Here is a 14,909-nt window from a genome sequence, read left to right on the forward strand (position 1 = left end):
ATCTGGAGAGTGCTGCTTATATTTTGCTCATCATTATTAGCTATTTCTCGTTATAATTATTATATCATTAGTTTAATTAGTTTAATAATTATAGCGAGAAATAGCTAATAATGATGAGCAAAATATAAGCAACCTCTCGAGATTGCACGTGTCAATGAAAATTCATTGATTAAAACATCTATTGTTTTCTATTATTATATTGGCTATGCATGGCTAGGTTCTCAACGAGGCAGCCACAAAACAACTCTCGATCCGTAAGCGTTTCTCTATCAAGAAAATATGGCGCTAAAGTTGCTTGCTCATGGTTTCGTCAAAATTTACTACTTTTTATCGTTATCGGTGTAGCAGCTGGCTTTATCATAGGCTTAACCGTGAACGACGCCGTGCAACACTCAAAAGACCCTTCACCAAAGGAATTAACAATGTACATAGCGTTTGCTGGTGAAATATTTCTTCGAATGTTGATGATGATAATTTTACCACTGATAACGTCCAGTATAATAGTCGCAGTTGCCGTCTTAGACAGCAAGTCAACTGGAAAACTGGGAAAGCGTGCTCTTATTTATTACTTGTCCACGACACTGCTCGCTGTTGTCGTTGGTATTATTTTGGTTTCATCCATCAAACCTGGCGAAAAGGCATCTACTAGGAAACCTAAAGAACAAGCGCACGCTGAAGCTGTTCATTCCATCCTTGATTTAGTAAGGTATAACATGAAAATTCTTCCAAAGTCTTTCTATTAAGTCTCTTGTTCAGATTGTTGTGTATTAGCTAATGATTGTGCGCGTATTGTTTAAGTTTACAAATTATTATTTAAGTGCGAAAATTTGTTGTATGCAGCTTTTATGATCAAACCAAATATGATCAAACTAAATGAAAATGTGCCTAAGGAATAATTTTTCAAGGTTATGGGTTTATATGGGCCATATGGCGGTATTTATCAAAAAACGTTTCAGTACAAACTGTTACTGATTCCCACTATTAATTATATATGCATGCAGTCACACATAATGTTCGTTGAAACTCATCTTACTTTTACATCTTCATCACAATAATATGCAGCATATTAATACGAATGAAAAATTGTAATGCTTTCTTTATATTATATGTGCTCACTGTCAGCTATAAAACTATATATACATAGTTTGTCTAGTGATAAATACACGAATGAATAACCAATAACCCAACTTTCTCTCAATGGGTTGTGGCTGCGGTTTTGCACTTGACTGCTATACTTATTGGAGCTTATAGTAAGTCGACACTTCGTCATCAAAATGGCACAAGATAGCTTATACTGTGATTTTGGGCTGTATATTAAGCTTTCTTTACGCATGTCAGTCTATCAACTATTTTTGGGATATGGTAATTTTTTTCAAATTGTAATTATGTCCATGACGCAGGCGCCACAAGCGCTCAACACAAGCACAAAAAGATCTGCTGCCATATGGGTAGTCAGAGTCACTGTAAAGAAAGCTTGTAATGGTCTATGTTGATAACACAAAAACCAATAATTATCATGCATAAATAGCTAGCATGGTCTTTACCAGGTTGACTCTTGCTCAAAAACATTGATATACATGCACACCTCAAAAAGTGAAACAATACCTGTTTTCAATTTATAATTTTATCGCTTAACGCATTAATAAAGTAAATTGTTTTAACCCAAGAATAAAAATACATGTTTGTAAGTGAAGATTGTCCTGTTTGTAGAGACTGTTGGTTTCTGAGAAGAAATGTTCGTAATGGTAATGACTGATGTTGCAACAACTTTAGAGGTAGTCATCTTTGACTTTGAAAATGACTGCTCCTATAAGACTGTTGAAAAATGAAACGTCAGACAACACCAACACGAACATTCCTTCTCAAACTCTAATACCCTGAGTGGGCGATCTATATCTACAAACATATCGCATTAAACTGTAAAATTACAGTGTTGACAATTTTCTGTTACTCTACATAGAAACTGCTTTCCGGACAATATTGTTGGTGCTGCATTTCAATCTGTGAGTACACCAATAAACCTATATAAATAATTGAAATATACCTATAGTTATGCTTTATAAATAAAATATATCATGATTGTATATGGATTTATGCAATTATTTCTTTACCAGACATCTACAAAATTTATAAAGAAACATAAAGGATTTGAATTTGTGAATAAAACATCAGACAACTATAAAAACTCGTTGAAAAATCTTACTGAACTGTTGAAAGATGAATTTGTAAACCCATGGAGTGTTTCAAACGAAAAAAGCGAATTTCAAGTCATTAAAAAATCAGGTTCATATTACGAATATGATGGTCTCGAAAAGAAAGATCGATTGAATATACTTGGAGTTTTAGTATTTTCTATTATGTTCGGTGTCGTCCTTAGTAAGATGGGCGAGCAAGGGAAACTGATGACCGAATGGTTCACTGTTTTGCTAGAAGTGACAATGAAGTTAGTGGAGATCATTATGTGGTATGACATCGTCGTATAATTATAGCCTGATCACTTTTATTCATAGATGGAACAACATATACTCTTTTATTGAGTGTTACATGTTTAGGAAAGTATTCCTTCATTATGATTTCAGGTTTTCTCCAATTGGTATCTGCAGTCTCATAGCAGGAAAACTGGCAGGAATGGAGAACATAAAAGATAATCTTGAAGGTCTTGGAATGTACATGATGACGGTTATCGTTGGACTTTTCATACATGCTTTTATCACATTACCCATAATATACATCGTTGTTGTGAGAAAAAATCCAATTCCTGTATTTTTCGGAATGTCAAATGCCTTCCTTACAGCGTTTGGAACATCTTCAAGGTTAGTAACTTTCTCTATATGTAACACTAATGGATGACATCATCTGATAAAGTAAATTTTTTGCTTCCGGTGTTTAAACGCTGATAAGTTTTCATAGCAACATTTTAATTTTGTAAAAAAAATTTAAACGTAAAAAATGAAATGCTCATTTTTAGGAAAATATATCGTCTTTACCCAATTATAACTATAGCTACTTATTCTTTTTTATTTTAAATGCCCATTTTAAGTGCAATAATCATCTTTCCCTTAACTGTACATACTGTTGTGTTTATATCAACTGCTCATTTTAAAAGCTTGAAATAATCGCTTCTCCCTATGCTATTTATACTTATTGTGATGTTTGTGTATGTCAACTACTTATTTTGAGAGAAATTACTGTCTTTATCCTCTAATTATACTATTTCTTATCATTTTAAAATAGATAATTTTCTTTCCCCTAACCATATTTTTTCTTATGTTTATGTCAACTACTTGTTTTAAGAGAAAGATTAATGTCTTCCTCATTGCCAACTATATATATACTTATTATTGCTAGCGCTGCAACAATGCCTGTGACAATTAAATGTCTCGAAAAAAACAACAACGTTGACCCTCGGATTGTACGATTTGTTATTCCTATCGGAACGACTGTTAACATGGATGGAACCGCCTTGTACGAGGCTGTTGCTCCGATTTTTCTTGCTCAACGCTATTATGGTGGATCTGTTGACTTGGGAAAAACATTTCTTGTGTGGTAATTTTACACAAATTATTGCTTTGAAGCTTTGCTGTGCTTTCATGTATATTCTGTCTTTAGTATAACTGCAACAGCTGCATCAATAGGCGCGGCTGCCATACCATCTGCAGGTCTGGTCACAATGATATTTGTATTGCAAGCGATTGGTCTTCCACCCGATGAGATTGCTTTGATCGTGGCAGTTGATTGGTTCCTGTATGTTTTAAAAATAATATTTTATACTGGGAAATTTACTTCAGTTTTTAAATTTGGGTGTGCAAAAATAAAAGGAGGAATACTGGTTGATTTTATTTCTTAATTGGTCTTTTTAAACATATCAAATTTACAAATCCTCTCGTTTCTAACTTTTTGCGCAGTCATATTTTTTCAATTTCTTGAATTATTGCCTAATACTGCTATTTTGCCCACTGCTGTGTTTTGTATAGTGTTGCTGAAGACAATCGACCAATCAAATCGACTCAATAAATGCTTAATATGGCTAACATGATGTTAACAATATGATGTTTGACAAATTTCAGAATTATATCAGTTCTATTCTCGATTCTAAAAAATAACTTGGGCATAATAGTTAGCAACGTAACAAAATATATATCAACAACATTGAATGTATAATCATGCTTTTTCACGATTTGTATTATTTAGTCTTATTTAGCTATATAAACTCCTAATATGGGTTGAAACAATTTCAATTCATTTTGACATACGAAAGCTTATTTTTTATTGAATAAAAAGTGAGAAACTTTGAAAGCTAGGCTATTACTCTCCACTACTTACTCAAACTGAAGGGATGCATGTTTCAATACTCAACTTTTCGATCCATGCCCAGTATAAATTTTCATCATCATTTTTTTAAGGAAGCATATTTCCTAATTTCTCTTTACAATTGTGATTAACAGAGATCGTGTTCGTACGACAGTGAATGTTTGGGGCGATTCCTTGGGAGCTGCAATAATTGAGCATATTTCAAAGAAAGATCTACTTGCTGCGGATTACAATAAAGAGCTTTCTAATCGTCAAACTCGTGCGAAGGATGAATTAACACTCCTCGATAATACAACGGATGAAATTACATACATGTGACAGTTATTTGAGTTATAATTAAGATGATGGCCCTGAGGCTTTGAATGTGTTTCTTGAATCGTGTTTGTCTTGTGTTGCAAGTTGTGGTTTGTCGAGAGAGCTTCGTTATGAAACGGAGTGAAAGCTTTCTTTTTGTTTTTCAATTAAAGAAAAGCTGTTGAACGGATACTCAAAGTCATAATACTTTTTTTGATGCAGTTTTATATTTCCTTATTTCGAAAGAAATTCGTTTGTGTCTTATGATTTGTCATTGGTAAGTCTTTTGATTTGACATTTCTGCATGCATGTTGCGGACGTGTGCAACCTCAGAATGATTTGATTCACTCTTAGTAGCTGAAGGTGATCATTTTTACGTTGAAACAAACATTGAAAATCATCCAATCATTTCTGCATTCCAGTCACTGATTCCAATACGAGAATTTTTTCTTAGCTTGGAAATGGCGTAGTATGGCCGAGCTCGTTAATCCGGAAATGATGTCAAAGTGCTCTTTTTCGCCATATATGAGAGTATGACTCAGTAGACGTCTTTGGTTGCGCAGTATGTTTTATCTATTGTGAAATCAACACCTTGCTCAGACAACAATTTTCCCGGTCAAAACATTAGCTCGTTAATTGCAGCAAACAAGTATTTTGATATATTCATGCTACATTCTTTACACAATTTATCATTTTCCACTATCTTTGAAGAAAATGTCTCTGAAAACCATTATGGAACGCCTTATGGCAAATTTACGCCTGTTGATGATTCTTGTTGGTGTAGCGGTTGGTTTTCTTGTGGGAATATTGGTAAACGACGCCGTGCAGCACTCGGACGATCCTACACCGAAGGAATTAACAATGTATATATCGTTTCCCGGCGAAATATTTCTTCGCATGTTATCGATGATAATTTTACCTCTGATAACGTCCAGTGTCATAGTCGCTGTGGCCGTCTTAGACAGCAAGTTAATCGGAAAATTAGGAATACGGGCTTTTATTTACTACATTTCTACAACACTCCTCGCTGTGATCGTAGGTATCATTTTGGTTTCATCCATCAAACCTGGCGTATCAGATTTTGACGGAAAATCTAAAGAGCAAGTGCATGCTGAAGCTGTTCATTCTATGCTTGATTTAATAAGGTATAAGAAAAAATTCCTTCCTGTTTTACTTAGAGCCCGTCGTTTTTGTATCGTAAAAGTTTTAGCAACAGCTCTGCAATAGGCTAGCGCCTGTGCTACTGGATGGCCATAGTACAATATAAACTTTTTTTATGGTGACCGACGAAACACTCGGTTTGATGCAAATATTATGACACGTCAAAGATCAAAGGTGGAAAACATTTCATTAATGCAAGGCCTTGACTATCATTCATCCATCATGCGCTCAACTTGTTTTACAATTTCACCTATTGACGTAATATTGCAACTGTTGAAGTAATTGAACTATTTCAGGTAAAAGCTATAAGCGCAAAATCTTGTTGCATTCATTGCATTTTGAAGTCAGTAATAACATGTTTCAGCTGGAAAAATTGAACAAACTGCCTACGAGTTAGTTAGGTAGACATGCCTAAATTATATAAAAACGAACTAACTCCGCTGTATTGCTTTGAATAGAAACGGTTTTCCGGATAATATTGTTGCTGCAACATTTCAATCAGTAAGTACTGCTGACCCTAATTTTGAAATATGTTCTGTGTTGATGAATATTTGCTTCACTATTTGCATTCCTATGCATAATGATCTTGAGCTTATATGTCTCTTAAAATTAACCAGACATCCACAAAGTTCAAACAGAAATCTCGAGGGTTCAAATTCACGAATATATCATCAAATGATTTCAAAAACTCTGCAAGAAATCTAAGCAAATTATTAAAAGATCGATTCATCAACCCGTGGAGCGTCTTGGACAAGCAAAATGTTTTTCAAGTCATCGAAGAGTCGGGTTCATATTACGAATATGATGGTCTTAAAAAGAACAGTCGATTTAATTTAATTGGAATTTTGGTATTTTCTGTGGCATTTGGCGTCGTCCTTAGTAAGATGGGCGAGCAAGGAAGACTAATGACGCAATGGTTCACTATTTTGCTAGAAGTGACAATGAAAATGGTGAACATTGTTATATGGTAAGAAAAATAGTATCCTAGTGTATTGTGTTGATCTGTCTTCTAAACTTCGTGTGAAAATAAACTTAAGTTGCTTTAAGGTTTTCTCCTATTGGAGTTTGCAGTCTCATAGCAGGAAAACTGGCAGGAATGGAGAACATAAAAGATAATCTTGAAGGTCTTGGAATGTACATATTGACTGTTATGGTTGGACTATTCATTCATGCTTTTATTACATTACCCATAATATACATTGTCATTTTAAGAAAAAATCCAATTCCTATGTTTTTTGGAATGTCAAGTGCCTTGCTTACGGCGTTTGGAACATCTTCAAGGTGAGTATTTCTATAACTGCATGAAAGCAGATACATAGGGTGAACAAAAAGGTGTCACCAAGAATTATACACGGTTACCTAAAGACATCAACAAATCACTTGATGGTGAAGAAACTATATTTTAGGTTAATTTACGCATTTTGGAAATGAAAGCTTATGAAATGTATTTGACTGTTTGTGCGTACTCCAACATGAAAATGACCCCAAACATAATGCTTGAATCTGTTTAAAATATCTTGAAAATGAAAAGGTTTGTGTGATGCAGTGACCAATCCTAGTTTACCGATTTAAACTTAATCGAAAACTTGTAGGTAGACCGAAATCATTTGACAAGAAACTGAAAACCAATAAGTGACGATGAGCTATTTTAAATGCTGAAAAATTTATAGAATGAATAACCAAAGAAGTTTGCTAAGCCATAATGCGTTGCTGTATTCCTTGCAGATTCATGACTGCATCATTATATTCCTGCTGTTTCTTAACACTTGTTTTTCTTAATTACTTAAGATCAGTGAAGATTTTTTACCTCATTTCTGCATATTTTCTAAATTCGACAAGTAGCAACCCTTAATGTTAATTTCCATTGCGGTTAATATTTTTCCACCTCGTGCATGTAAGTTGTTGTCTTGCAGAGATACTGTAAGTTAAAAATTATTCTTGTTGGTATAAAATTGCACTTGTTTATAGATATTTCATATGATTTTTACATTAACATGATTTACTGAATAAAAGTATGGCTGGTTATATAGTACAACAAAAATTAAAGTTTTGTTAAATTATGTTGATGTCAATGTCACCGTTTAACTATGAATTTCAAGGTTCTCTTTTAAATTAAAGCGCTGCAACAATGCCAGTCACGATAAAATACCTCGAAGAAAACATTAAAATTGATTCGCGGATTGTACGATTTGTTATCCCAGTTGGGACAACTGTCAACATGGATGGATGCGCTCTGTATGACGCTGTTACGCCTATATTTCTTGCTCAACGCCATTTTGGTCGTTCTGTTGACTTGGGAAGACCTTTCTTGTGTGGTATTTGTGCAATATTTGACAATTTTACTTTGAGCTATAAAGATTGCAGAAACGAGGCCCCCTTTCAGTTTCTCAATGGCTTTTTGTATTCAATTTCAGTATAACTGCAACACTTGGATCGCTTGGCACAGCTGGAATACCATATGCACGTTTGGTTACAATGATCGTCATACTGCAAACTTTTGGTCTCCCTAGTGATGATATTGCTTTGATCGTGGCCATTGATTGGTTTCTGTATGTTGTGCAACTATTCATGTCATTTTTCCACTTTTCATAATACTTGTCGCATATATATATATATGTAGTGATGTTGAAAAAAAGCACGAAAACTACAGATTCATCCCGACAAGCCTGTTTCGTGATTGCTCACTCTTTAGGGACTAACATATATAACCAATAATCCACCCGCTAATCCAATTAGACGCTCTAAGCGTTTACAAGCTAAAAGCAACTGTAAATAGATAAGTTCCTCATTCTGGTGAAGGCTCGAAGCACCGAGTTGAAAGCTTAACAGAATCATTTTATACAATCCGGAGAAACTTTTATTTTCATACACACACACACATATATATATATAACACTGTAAAACTGATTGGTTAAAATAACCATATGATTGGTTAAAGCAACCATAAAATTGGTTAAAGTGGTTAAATGCATCGGAGGTAACCAATTTTTATGGTTATTTTAACCAATCAGTTTTTACAGTGAACTGACAATTTTAATAATTAAATGCTACCACGCATGTTCCATTTACTACTGCAGGCCAGTTATGTTATTATTAACATATCTAACATCGCAAAGTAAAACAGTCCACAACAGAATTTCAAAGTATCATTTGATCATTTGACGTCAATTTATATAGAGACCGTTTTCGTACTGCAGTGAATGTTTTGAGTGATTGCGTGGGAACGTCTGTTGTAGAATATTTATCAAGTGAAGATCTCAAAGCTATGGATCGCGGTGAAATTGATCCTCCTTGCATTGATGAAACAAACCGGGTGTCACCACAAGATGATGCTAAAGATGCACATTCATGCATGTACTGACCGTATATCACGGGTTTGAAACTTTTTTGTAAATGCAACATTGTCATGCAGGTTATGAAATATATATCCTCGTTATGTATACCATAATTTTTTCGATAAAATTTAGCATGTTTTTTATGGTATGCAAATTATTAAAGGAAATATTGTGTTTATGTGAGTGTCTTTAGAGCTATACTTATCCGCAACAACCTTGCCGTCTGACTGAAGGTAACGGCATATACCACTGGGCTCACATCTAGTGAAGTGCAGTGTTTAAGAATGCGAGTTGACAAAAAATCGTAGCAAAATATCTTTCAATTAATTCCAGTAGGCAATTTTCTCGATCACAACCTTTTGTTATTGTCTACTTCATTTTGCTGCATTTTCATTTATACTGTCATTATGCATGTATTAAATTTCTTGTCAGTATGAGTTGTCGAAAAGAATGCGTGATTTAACCAGAAATCTTCTTTTCTTTTGAACAATATTAACTTGGGCTCTCTATATTATTGTTCTCTAATGAACATGACTTGTTCAAAACAGTTTACACATGAATTTAGCAATACCATTAATTACCAAATTTTGTATTCGAAAACAAATGCTTACATTATGCATCTGTAACGTCAGCTGTATAACCTTTCTCTTTATGCATATACGAGCAGATGAATAATTGGAGTCGGTGCTGGCATGTAAATTTTTTTGTGACTGGTAAAATGCCTCACGTAAAGCTTAGAAAAAACCCACAGCCTGATTAGTTTGTTTTAAAACAGGGGTTTGAAAGTTTAACATCTCGACAAACACCGATGGTGGTATATTGTTCCTTTATTTGGATATAATTTCTGTGTTTGTAGTGCAGCAAGCTCAGTTGCAGATTTGGGGTAAGCGAATGTAAATTACAAAAGCTCAGTTTTAAATATTTTTAGTTTTGAAAGTACTTAAAAAAAACATTTCTATTTGCCCTAAACGAACCTCTGCCGCTTGGTAGAACATCGAAGATTCCCAGAGAAAGTATTGATCACTTTCTATAATGCAATTCATGCAATATTAAAATACTAATGATCTACAATGTATAATAATGGGGACATATAATATCAAATAATTTCTGATACACCGAAACATAATATTAAAAGCATCAAATGTTCAAGTGCGTGTATTAGGAAACTATATGCATACGTGGAAATGGACTGTTAGGTTAAACATTTCCTTAAGTTAACTTCTTTATAGACACGTGAACATTTTATGGAACTTTTACTGCATGCTATTATATGTCAGTCAGTCGAGTCAGTCAGTCGAGTCGAGCACATGTAACGCTATGGTGAACTTATAATAAAATTGAACTGTATTAGCTTAATAGTGTGATTTATTCGTTACCACCATCATGACCTCAACATGGACCATCAGATATCTAACTGTTGTTGATATATATAAGAATATAACACATACCACTCTGCAAGATGCAATAATACTAAATTGTATTATATGAATTTCATAATTAGCTATCATGGTAGCTAAGTTAGTGATGTAAATGCTTTGTGGGGGAATAACAGCAAAGTAAATTAAGCAGAGGGAGCAATAAAAATTGAAAATTCCAATACGAGCTTGTTTTTTTAACACGAAACACAAATTTTAGCGGCTTTTGATGACGGCTTTGCATAAACTGGTTCAATTAGAAATCATTTGATGGACATGTGAAAGGCGTACGTGCATGCATACTAAAGATAAACAAATCACATTCAATGCATGCCTTTGATTGTGGAATTTCAATATTTTTGAAAACGTTATAACATCCTATCATCACTATCTTCATTTTCATAAAATGAAACTATGGTTCTGTTTTCAGGTTATCAAATATGTTACTTCCAAATACAATTTCCGTTTTTATTCATCCTATTATGTGTTAATAAATGCATTGATTTTGATTAAAAAAAGTTGTCAAATTGTTCTTGAATTTGTAGAACGGTTGAAAGAACAGGAATAAAAAACGAAAACTTATTAAAATGCGGGTTTTATCTTATTACTGATTTCGATGCAAGAATGCAGGACAAAACACTCGGCGAATTATGTAAAATCGATTGCGTAATTTTGACAACTCTTATCTTTAACACACTTTGATATAACCGGCTTATTGACAAAATGGAAATCACTTGATGGATTGATAAAAATCATTAGATACAAAGAGATAAGACCAATAATGTTCTTTATCTTTTTTATTGTTACATTGGACAATAATTATTGATCAACACTATCTTCATTCCTAAACTATGAAATTAATGAAACTATACAGCGATTGCCTTCGTTTGTAAATCTTAACACATTTTTACATGCAAGATACGGGACTCGCTGTCGAAAGATATTTCATTATCGAGATTAATAACGTTTTGTAGGAAAAGTTTTAATCAGGAGCGTAGGCAGGATTTAAAATAAACGGGGAGGAGTCACTTAAAACGTGCTGTAAAAAGTAAACCATATGGCTATCAATATAAAATGTCACAAAAAAATACTGGGGAAATTGTTCTCGATGCCCACCCCTGACTACGCCACTGCTAATATATATAATGCATGATTAATCTGCTTGATATCAAAGGGAACATTGCCGTATCGAAGCTTGAAATGAGCAATTCCTTCAACACATCTTTTTGCTTTGAAAACATATAGTTAAAATTACACTATATATGGAAATCGGTTAAATTATTCAATCTGTTATTGAAGCACATAATCTTTCTTGGCATATCGTCGTTCACTTTTTCTCATTTAGCTGGCAAAGTTTGCGATTAATGCTTCACTCAGGTTTCTCAGTTTCAACTTCACAGTTTCCTGCCATATCATCACCTGATGTGACTGTATTTACGCATGCGCTGTCTCCTTCATCTTCAATGGTGATTGCAACAGAATTTTCATAATCCTCGGTAACGGTTTTGTTTGTTGAATTTTTACTGCAGAGTTCACCTTCCTCGGTTATATTAACAACTGCTGTGCCGTGTTTTTCCTCGTTCTCCGAGACCTCCTCCACTGGCTCTAAGTTGAACTTGACACTTCCTTGCGATGTCTTTCTTCTTCTTTTAAACGAGGAACTTTCTTGTTTGTTTACAAATTGTTCCAAATGGTTAGCAAGCTCGACTTGTGAAAAACCCGCACAGACTTCATTAACACTACTTGCGCTAACTCTACCACTGACGATATTTCTGCTACAAACGCTATTTCTGCTACAAGCACTAATTCTACTGTTCTTTCTTGACGTCTTATTGAAAGCGATTATTTGAAGTTCGTCTTTTGAGAAATTTTCGATAACGATGCAACCAATGACATTCAACCAAATATTTATCGGGGTCGCAATGCGATCTCTGTAATTAATACAAACATTAAAAAATGCATCACACATCACTTTTTGTACAAATTGTGCCATATACATATAGGAAATGAAAAAACAATTGACAATGCATTTCTGTTAAATGAAGTAGTTAGAGGATAGCACTTCTGTAAGATAGATCATATTTTTACAGCCTAATTAAATACACGGATAAAAATTCGTAAATTGCACTTACATCAACCAGTCTGTTGCCACAATAATTCCAATATCAGCTGAAGGAATTCCGATGATCGTTAAGACTACACTTTGAACTGCAATAGGTGTCGAAGCAGGTATAGGCGGAGCAGCTAGGGTTGCAATCGTCGAAGATAAACTGTCAATAAAAATATACAAGCGTTTAAAAAGTTATGTATACACACAGCACATATAATTGTTGTATATTTACAGTGATTTATGAAATGTTTATAAAAGACACAAGTTGTTTACTTACCATATGAGGATACAAGATGTAATTGTCATAAGGTTGCTATGAGTAGTCTGGATGATGAAAATAGCTGCTAAAGCGATATAGATTGCAGTGGTTGGCACGTAAGTTATTGTACCAACGGGAAGTAGAAACCGTGCGAAATTTTTCTCTACCAAATTGTTTTTCTGAAAGCTGTCCAAAGTGACTGGAATTGTTACTGAGCTATACATACATAAAGAACAAAAATAAGTTAATTGCTTGATTAAGAATAGATCGATCGATGCACTTATACTTTTTAACATGATTATATGCACTTTATTCGCTGAATTGTTTGAGTTTACATTTATATGATTTAAGTGGTAAATGGTAAGTGGTAAATTATAATGATCCTGTCTTCTAACAACACTTGTTAAGAAAGTTGAAATCGCTTTTCCCCACAAAAATCTTTCGTTCATTTAAAGAGTCTTTACTGACCTTGAAGCCGTTCCTAAACCCATAAGTAATGCTTGGGATATTACACGAAAAAGTTGGAAAGGATTTTTTCTTTTTATGATTGCATAAATAATCGGAAGGACAACAAATCCATGAAGCACAAAAGTGATAAGCAAAGCACCCAGGTACATTCCAAGCCTCTCTGTCGTTCCTGTTATATCTTCCATTCCAGCCAAATTGCTTGCGATAATGCTTCCAACGCCAATAGGTGACAACCTTAAAGTGTTTTGAAATCAATTATGAAATATGCCTTTCTATTGAGCACATTATAGTCAGGGCAAAAGATATGTCTTTCAGAATCTTTATTTTGAATGCAGACGGTTTACCGTACTTAATTCATGCATGTATCCAATGTCCATTATTGGCCTCTCTATCACTTACCATACAAGAACATCAACCAGTCTCGTAGTTACTTTAAGTAAACATTGAAAGAAATCTGCTATAGGATTTCCTTTCATTTGAAGACCACTGAGAGCTATGCCGAACGCAATGGAAAGAAACACGATGCCCATTAGATTAGGAGAAGGATATTTCACTTGGCCGGCATATTCTGTCATGACATTTCCATCTTTGATAATCACGATAGACTCTGGCGATACACTCAATGGATTTATCGTTTCAGCATTGAGAAAATTTGACATATTTTCAGGTGATTTCCTGATCCAGTTTGTGGAGACATTTAAGAACTTGTGGCTCGTGACTTTTGTAGCGAATTTTGTTCCAGTCTATAAGTGCATAATTTACACGCATTAATTGTTTAATTTTATAATGAGTCGAAGGTCAATATCAATGAATGATATGATATATGCTGGTGGCTCGTGCTGGTTAATGTTCATTATACATAGAGTACTTACGGATGCAAAACTTGCTTGTAAAATGTTGTCCGGGACCATATTTCTAAAATGAACATTACACTTACTTTAAAGATTATAACGTGATAACTTTTTGAGCTGTATAATTGAAACATAAACAATTGAAACATGTCCAACATCCTAATATAAAAGTTTACTGGTTATGAGAATATGCAAACAAGTACAAAAATTAGTGAGTTTCTTTTCTAACCTTAGCATGTCTAGAATAGCGTAAACGGGACTTGAACCAGCTGTCGATGAGGAAATATCTTCATCTATTTCTTCTGATTCACCAGCCTTAGATTTGATCATGATTCTTCCAATAGTAACCGCCATACCTGTACCAATGGCTGTGGTTAGCCAGAAGTACATTGCTGCTCGTTTTCCAATAGATGCTGCAGCCCGTTTATCAATTGTGGTCACAGACGTAATGACACTGGATGCTATGAATGGTACTACAACCAGCATCAACATTCGAAGAAATATTTCCCCAGGAAAACCGATAAACATCGCACAGTCTTTTGGAGTGAATTTCGTTGATTGCTTTACTACGGGGTTGAGAGATATTCCAATTATGATTCCTAATATAACTCCAAGTAGCAGTAAGAGAAAGAGAATGTTTTTAAGAACAAATTTTGAAAAAGACCTGATCATCTTAAAGGCTTGCTTCATTTTGTAAAAATTTTC

General features: G+C 34.2%; 3 protein-coding genes across 6 annotated transcripts; 2 read left to right on the top strand and 1 right to left on the bottom strand.

Moving 5' to 3' along the window:
• Positions 1-167: 167 nt before the first annotated feature.
• LOC124437169 (excitatory amino acid transporter-like) lies at positions 168-4,797 on the top strand. Of its 2 annotated transcripts, XM_046987180.1 has the most exons (7): positions 184-706; positions 1,961-2,003; positions 2,115-2,464; positions 2,580-2,813; positions 3,349-3,546; positions 3,610-3,744; positions 4,446-4,797. In XM_046987180.1, the coding sequence occupies exons 1-7, from the start codon at positions 210-212 to the stop codon at positions 4,627-4,629; spliced, it is 1,641 nt and encodes a 546-aa protein (XP_046843136.1). In that variant the 5' UTR covers positions 184-209; the 3' UTR covers positions 4,630-4,797. The 2 variants fall into 2 exon arrangements, with proteins under 2 accessions (XP_046843140.1, XP_046843136.1); XM_046987184.1 differs by lacking the exon at positions 3,610-3,744 and having other exon boundaries at positions 168-706; positions 4,446-4,531.
• A 257-nt stretch (positions 4,798-5,054) lies between these two features.
• On the top strand, positions 5,055-9,279 carry LOC124437205 (excitatory amino acid transporter 2-like). Of its 3 annotated transcripts, XM_046987222.1 has the most exons (8): positions 5,055-5,750; positions 6,225-6,267; positions 6,384-6,733; positions 6,814-6,890; positions 6,979-7,047; positions 7,885-8,081; positions 8,181-8,315; positions 8,944-9,279. In XM_046987222.1, exons 1-6 carry the CDS (start codon positions 5,320-5,322, stop codon positions 7,908-7,910), a joined length of 996 nt encoding a protein of 331 aa, XP_046843178.1. In that variant the 5' UTR covers positions 5,055-5,319; the 3' UTR covers positions 7,911-8,081; positions 8,181-8,315; positions 8,944-9,279. The 3 variants fall into 3 exon arrangements, with proteins under 3 accessions (XP_046843178.1, XP_046843174.1, XP_046843177.1); XM_046987218.1 differs by having other exon boundaries at positions 5,061-5,750; positions 6,814-7,047; XM_046987221.1 differs by having other exon boundaries at positions 5,061-5,750; positions 6,814-7,047; positions 9,003-9,279.
• Positions 9,280-11,739: 2,460 nt separating this feature from the next.
• On the bottom strand, positions 11,740-14,909 carry LOC124437158 (excitatory amino acid transporter-like). The gene is made up of 7 exons (XM_046987169.1): positions 14,434-14,909; positions 14,226-14,268; positions 13,753-14,096; positions 13,354-13,587; positions 12,904-13,101; positions 12,649-12,786; positions 11,740-12,447 (listed from the first exon to the last, which is right to left on the bottom strand). The coding sequence occupies exons 1-7, from the start codon at positions 14,892-14,894 to the stop codon at positions 11,886-11,888; spliced, it is 1,980 nt and encodes a 659-aa protein (XP_046843125.1). The 5' UTR covers positions 14,895-14,909; the 3' UTR covers positions 11,740-11,885.

The sequence above is a fragment of the Xenia sp. Carnegie-2017 genome, unplaced genomic scaffold (genome assembly GCF_021976095.1).
Source record: "Xenia sp. Carnegie-2017 unplaced genomic scaffold, XeniaSp_v1 HiC_scaffold_1, whole genome shotgun sequence".
NCBI lineage: Eukaryota > Metazoa > Cnidaria > Anthozoa > Malacalcyonacea > Xeniidae > Xenia > Xenia sp. Carnegie-2017.

Coding starts and splice junctions, on each gene's coding strand:
- LOC124437158 (XM_046987169.1), bottom strand. CDS start 14,894: ATGAAGCAAGCCTTTAAGATGATCAGGTCTTTTTCAAAATTTGTTCTT. Junction 14,097..14,225: donor TACAAGCAAGTTTTGCATCC/GTAAGTACTCTA, acceptor ATGCACTTATAG/ACTGGAACAAAATTCGCTAC. Junction 13,588..13,752: donor CTGGTTGATGTTCTTGTATG/GTAAGTGATAGA, acceptor AAACACTTTAAG/GTTGTCACCTATTGGCGTTG.
- LOC124437205 (XM_046987218.1), top strand. CDS start 5,320: ATGTCTCTGAAAACCATTATGGAACGCCTTATGGCAAATTTACGCCTG. Junction 6,268..6,383: donor TTGCTGCAACATTTCAATCA/GTAAGTACTGCT, acceptor AAAATTAACCAG/ACATCCACAAAGTTCAAACA. Junction 7,048..7,884: donor GCGTTTGGAACATCTTCAAG/GTGAGTATTTCT, acceptor TTTAAATTAAAG/CGCTGCAACAATGCCAGTCA.
- LOC124437169 (XM_046987180.1), top strand. CDS start 210: ATGGCTAGGTTCTCAACGAGGCAGCCACAAAACAACTCTCGATCCGTA. Junction 2,465..2,579: donor TTAGTGGAGATCATTATGTG/GTATGACATCGT, acceptor TTATGATTTCAG/GTTTTCTCCAATTGGTATCT. Junction 3,745..4,445: donor GTGGCAGTTGATTGGTTCCT/GTATGTTTTAAA, acceptor TGTGATTAACAG/AGATCGTGTTCGTACGACAG.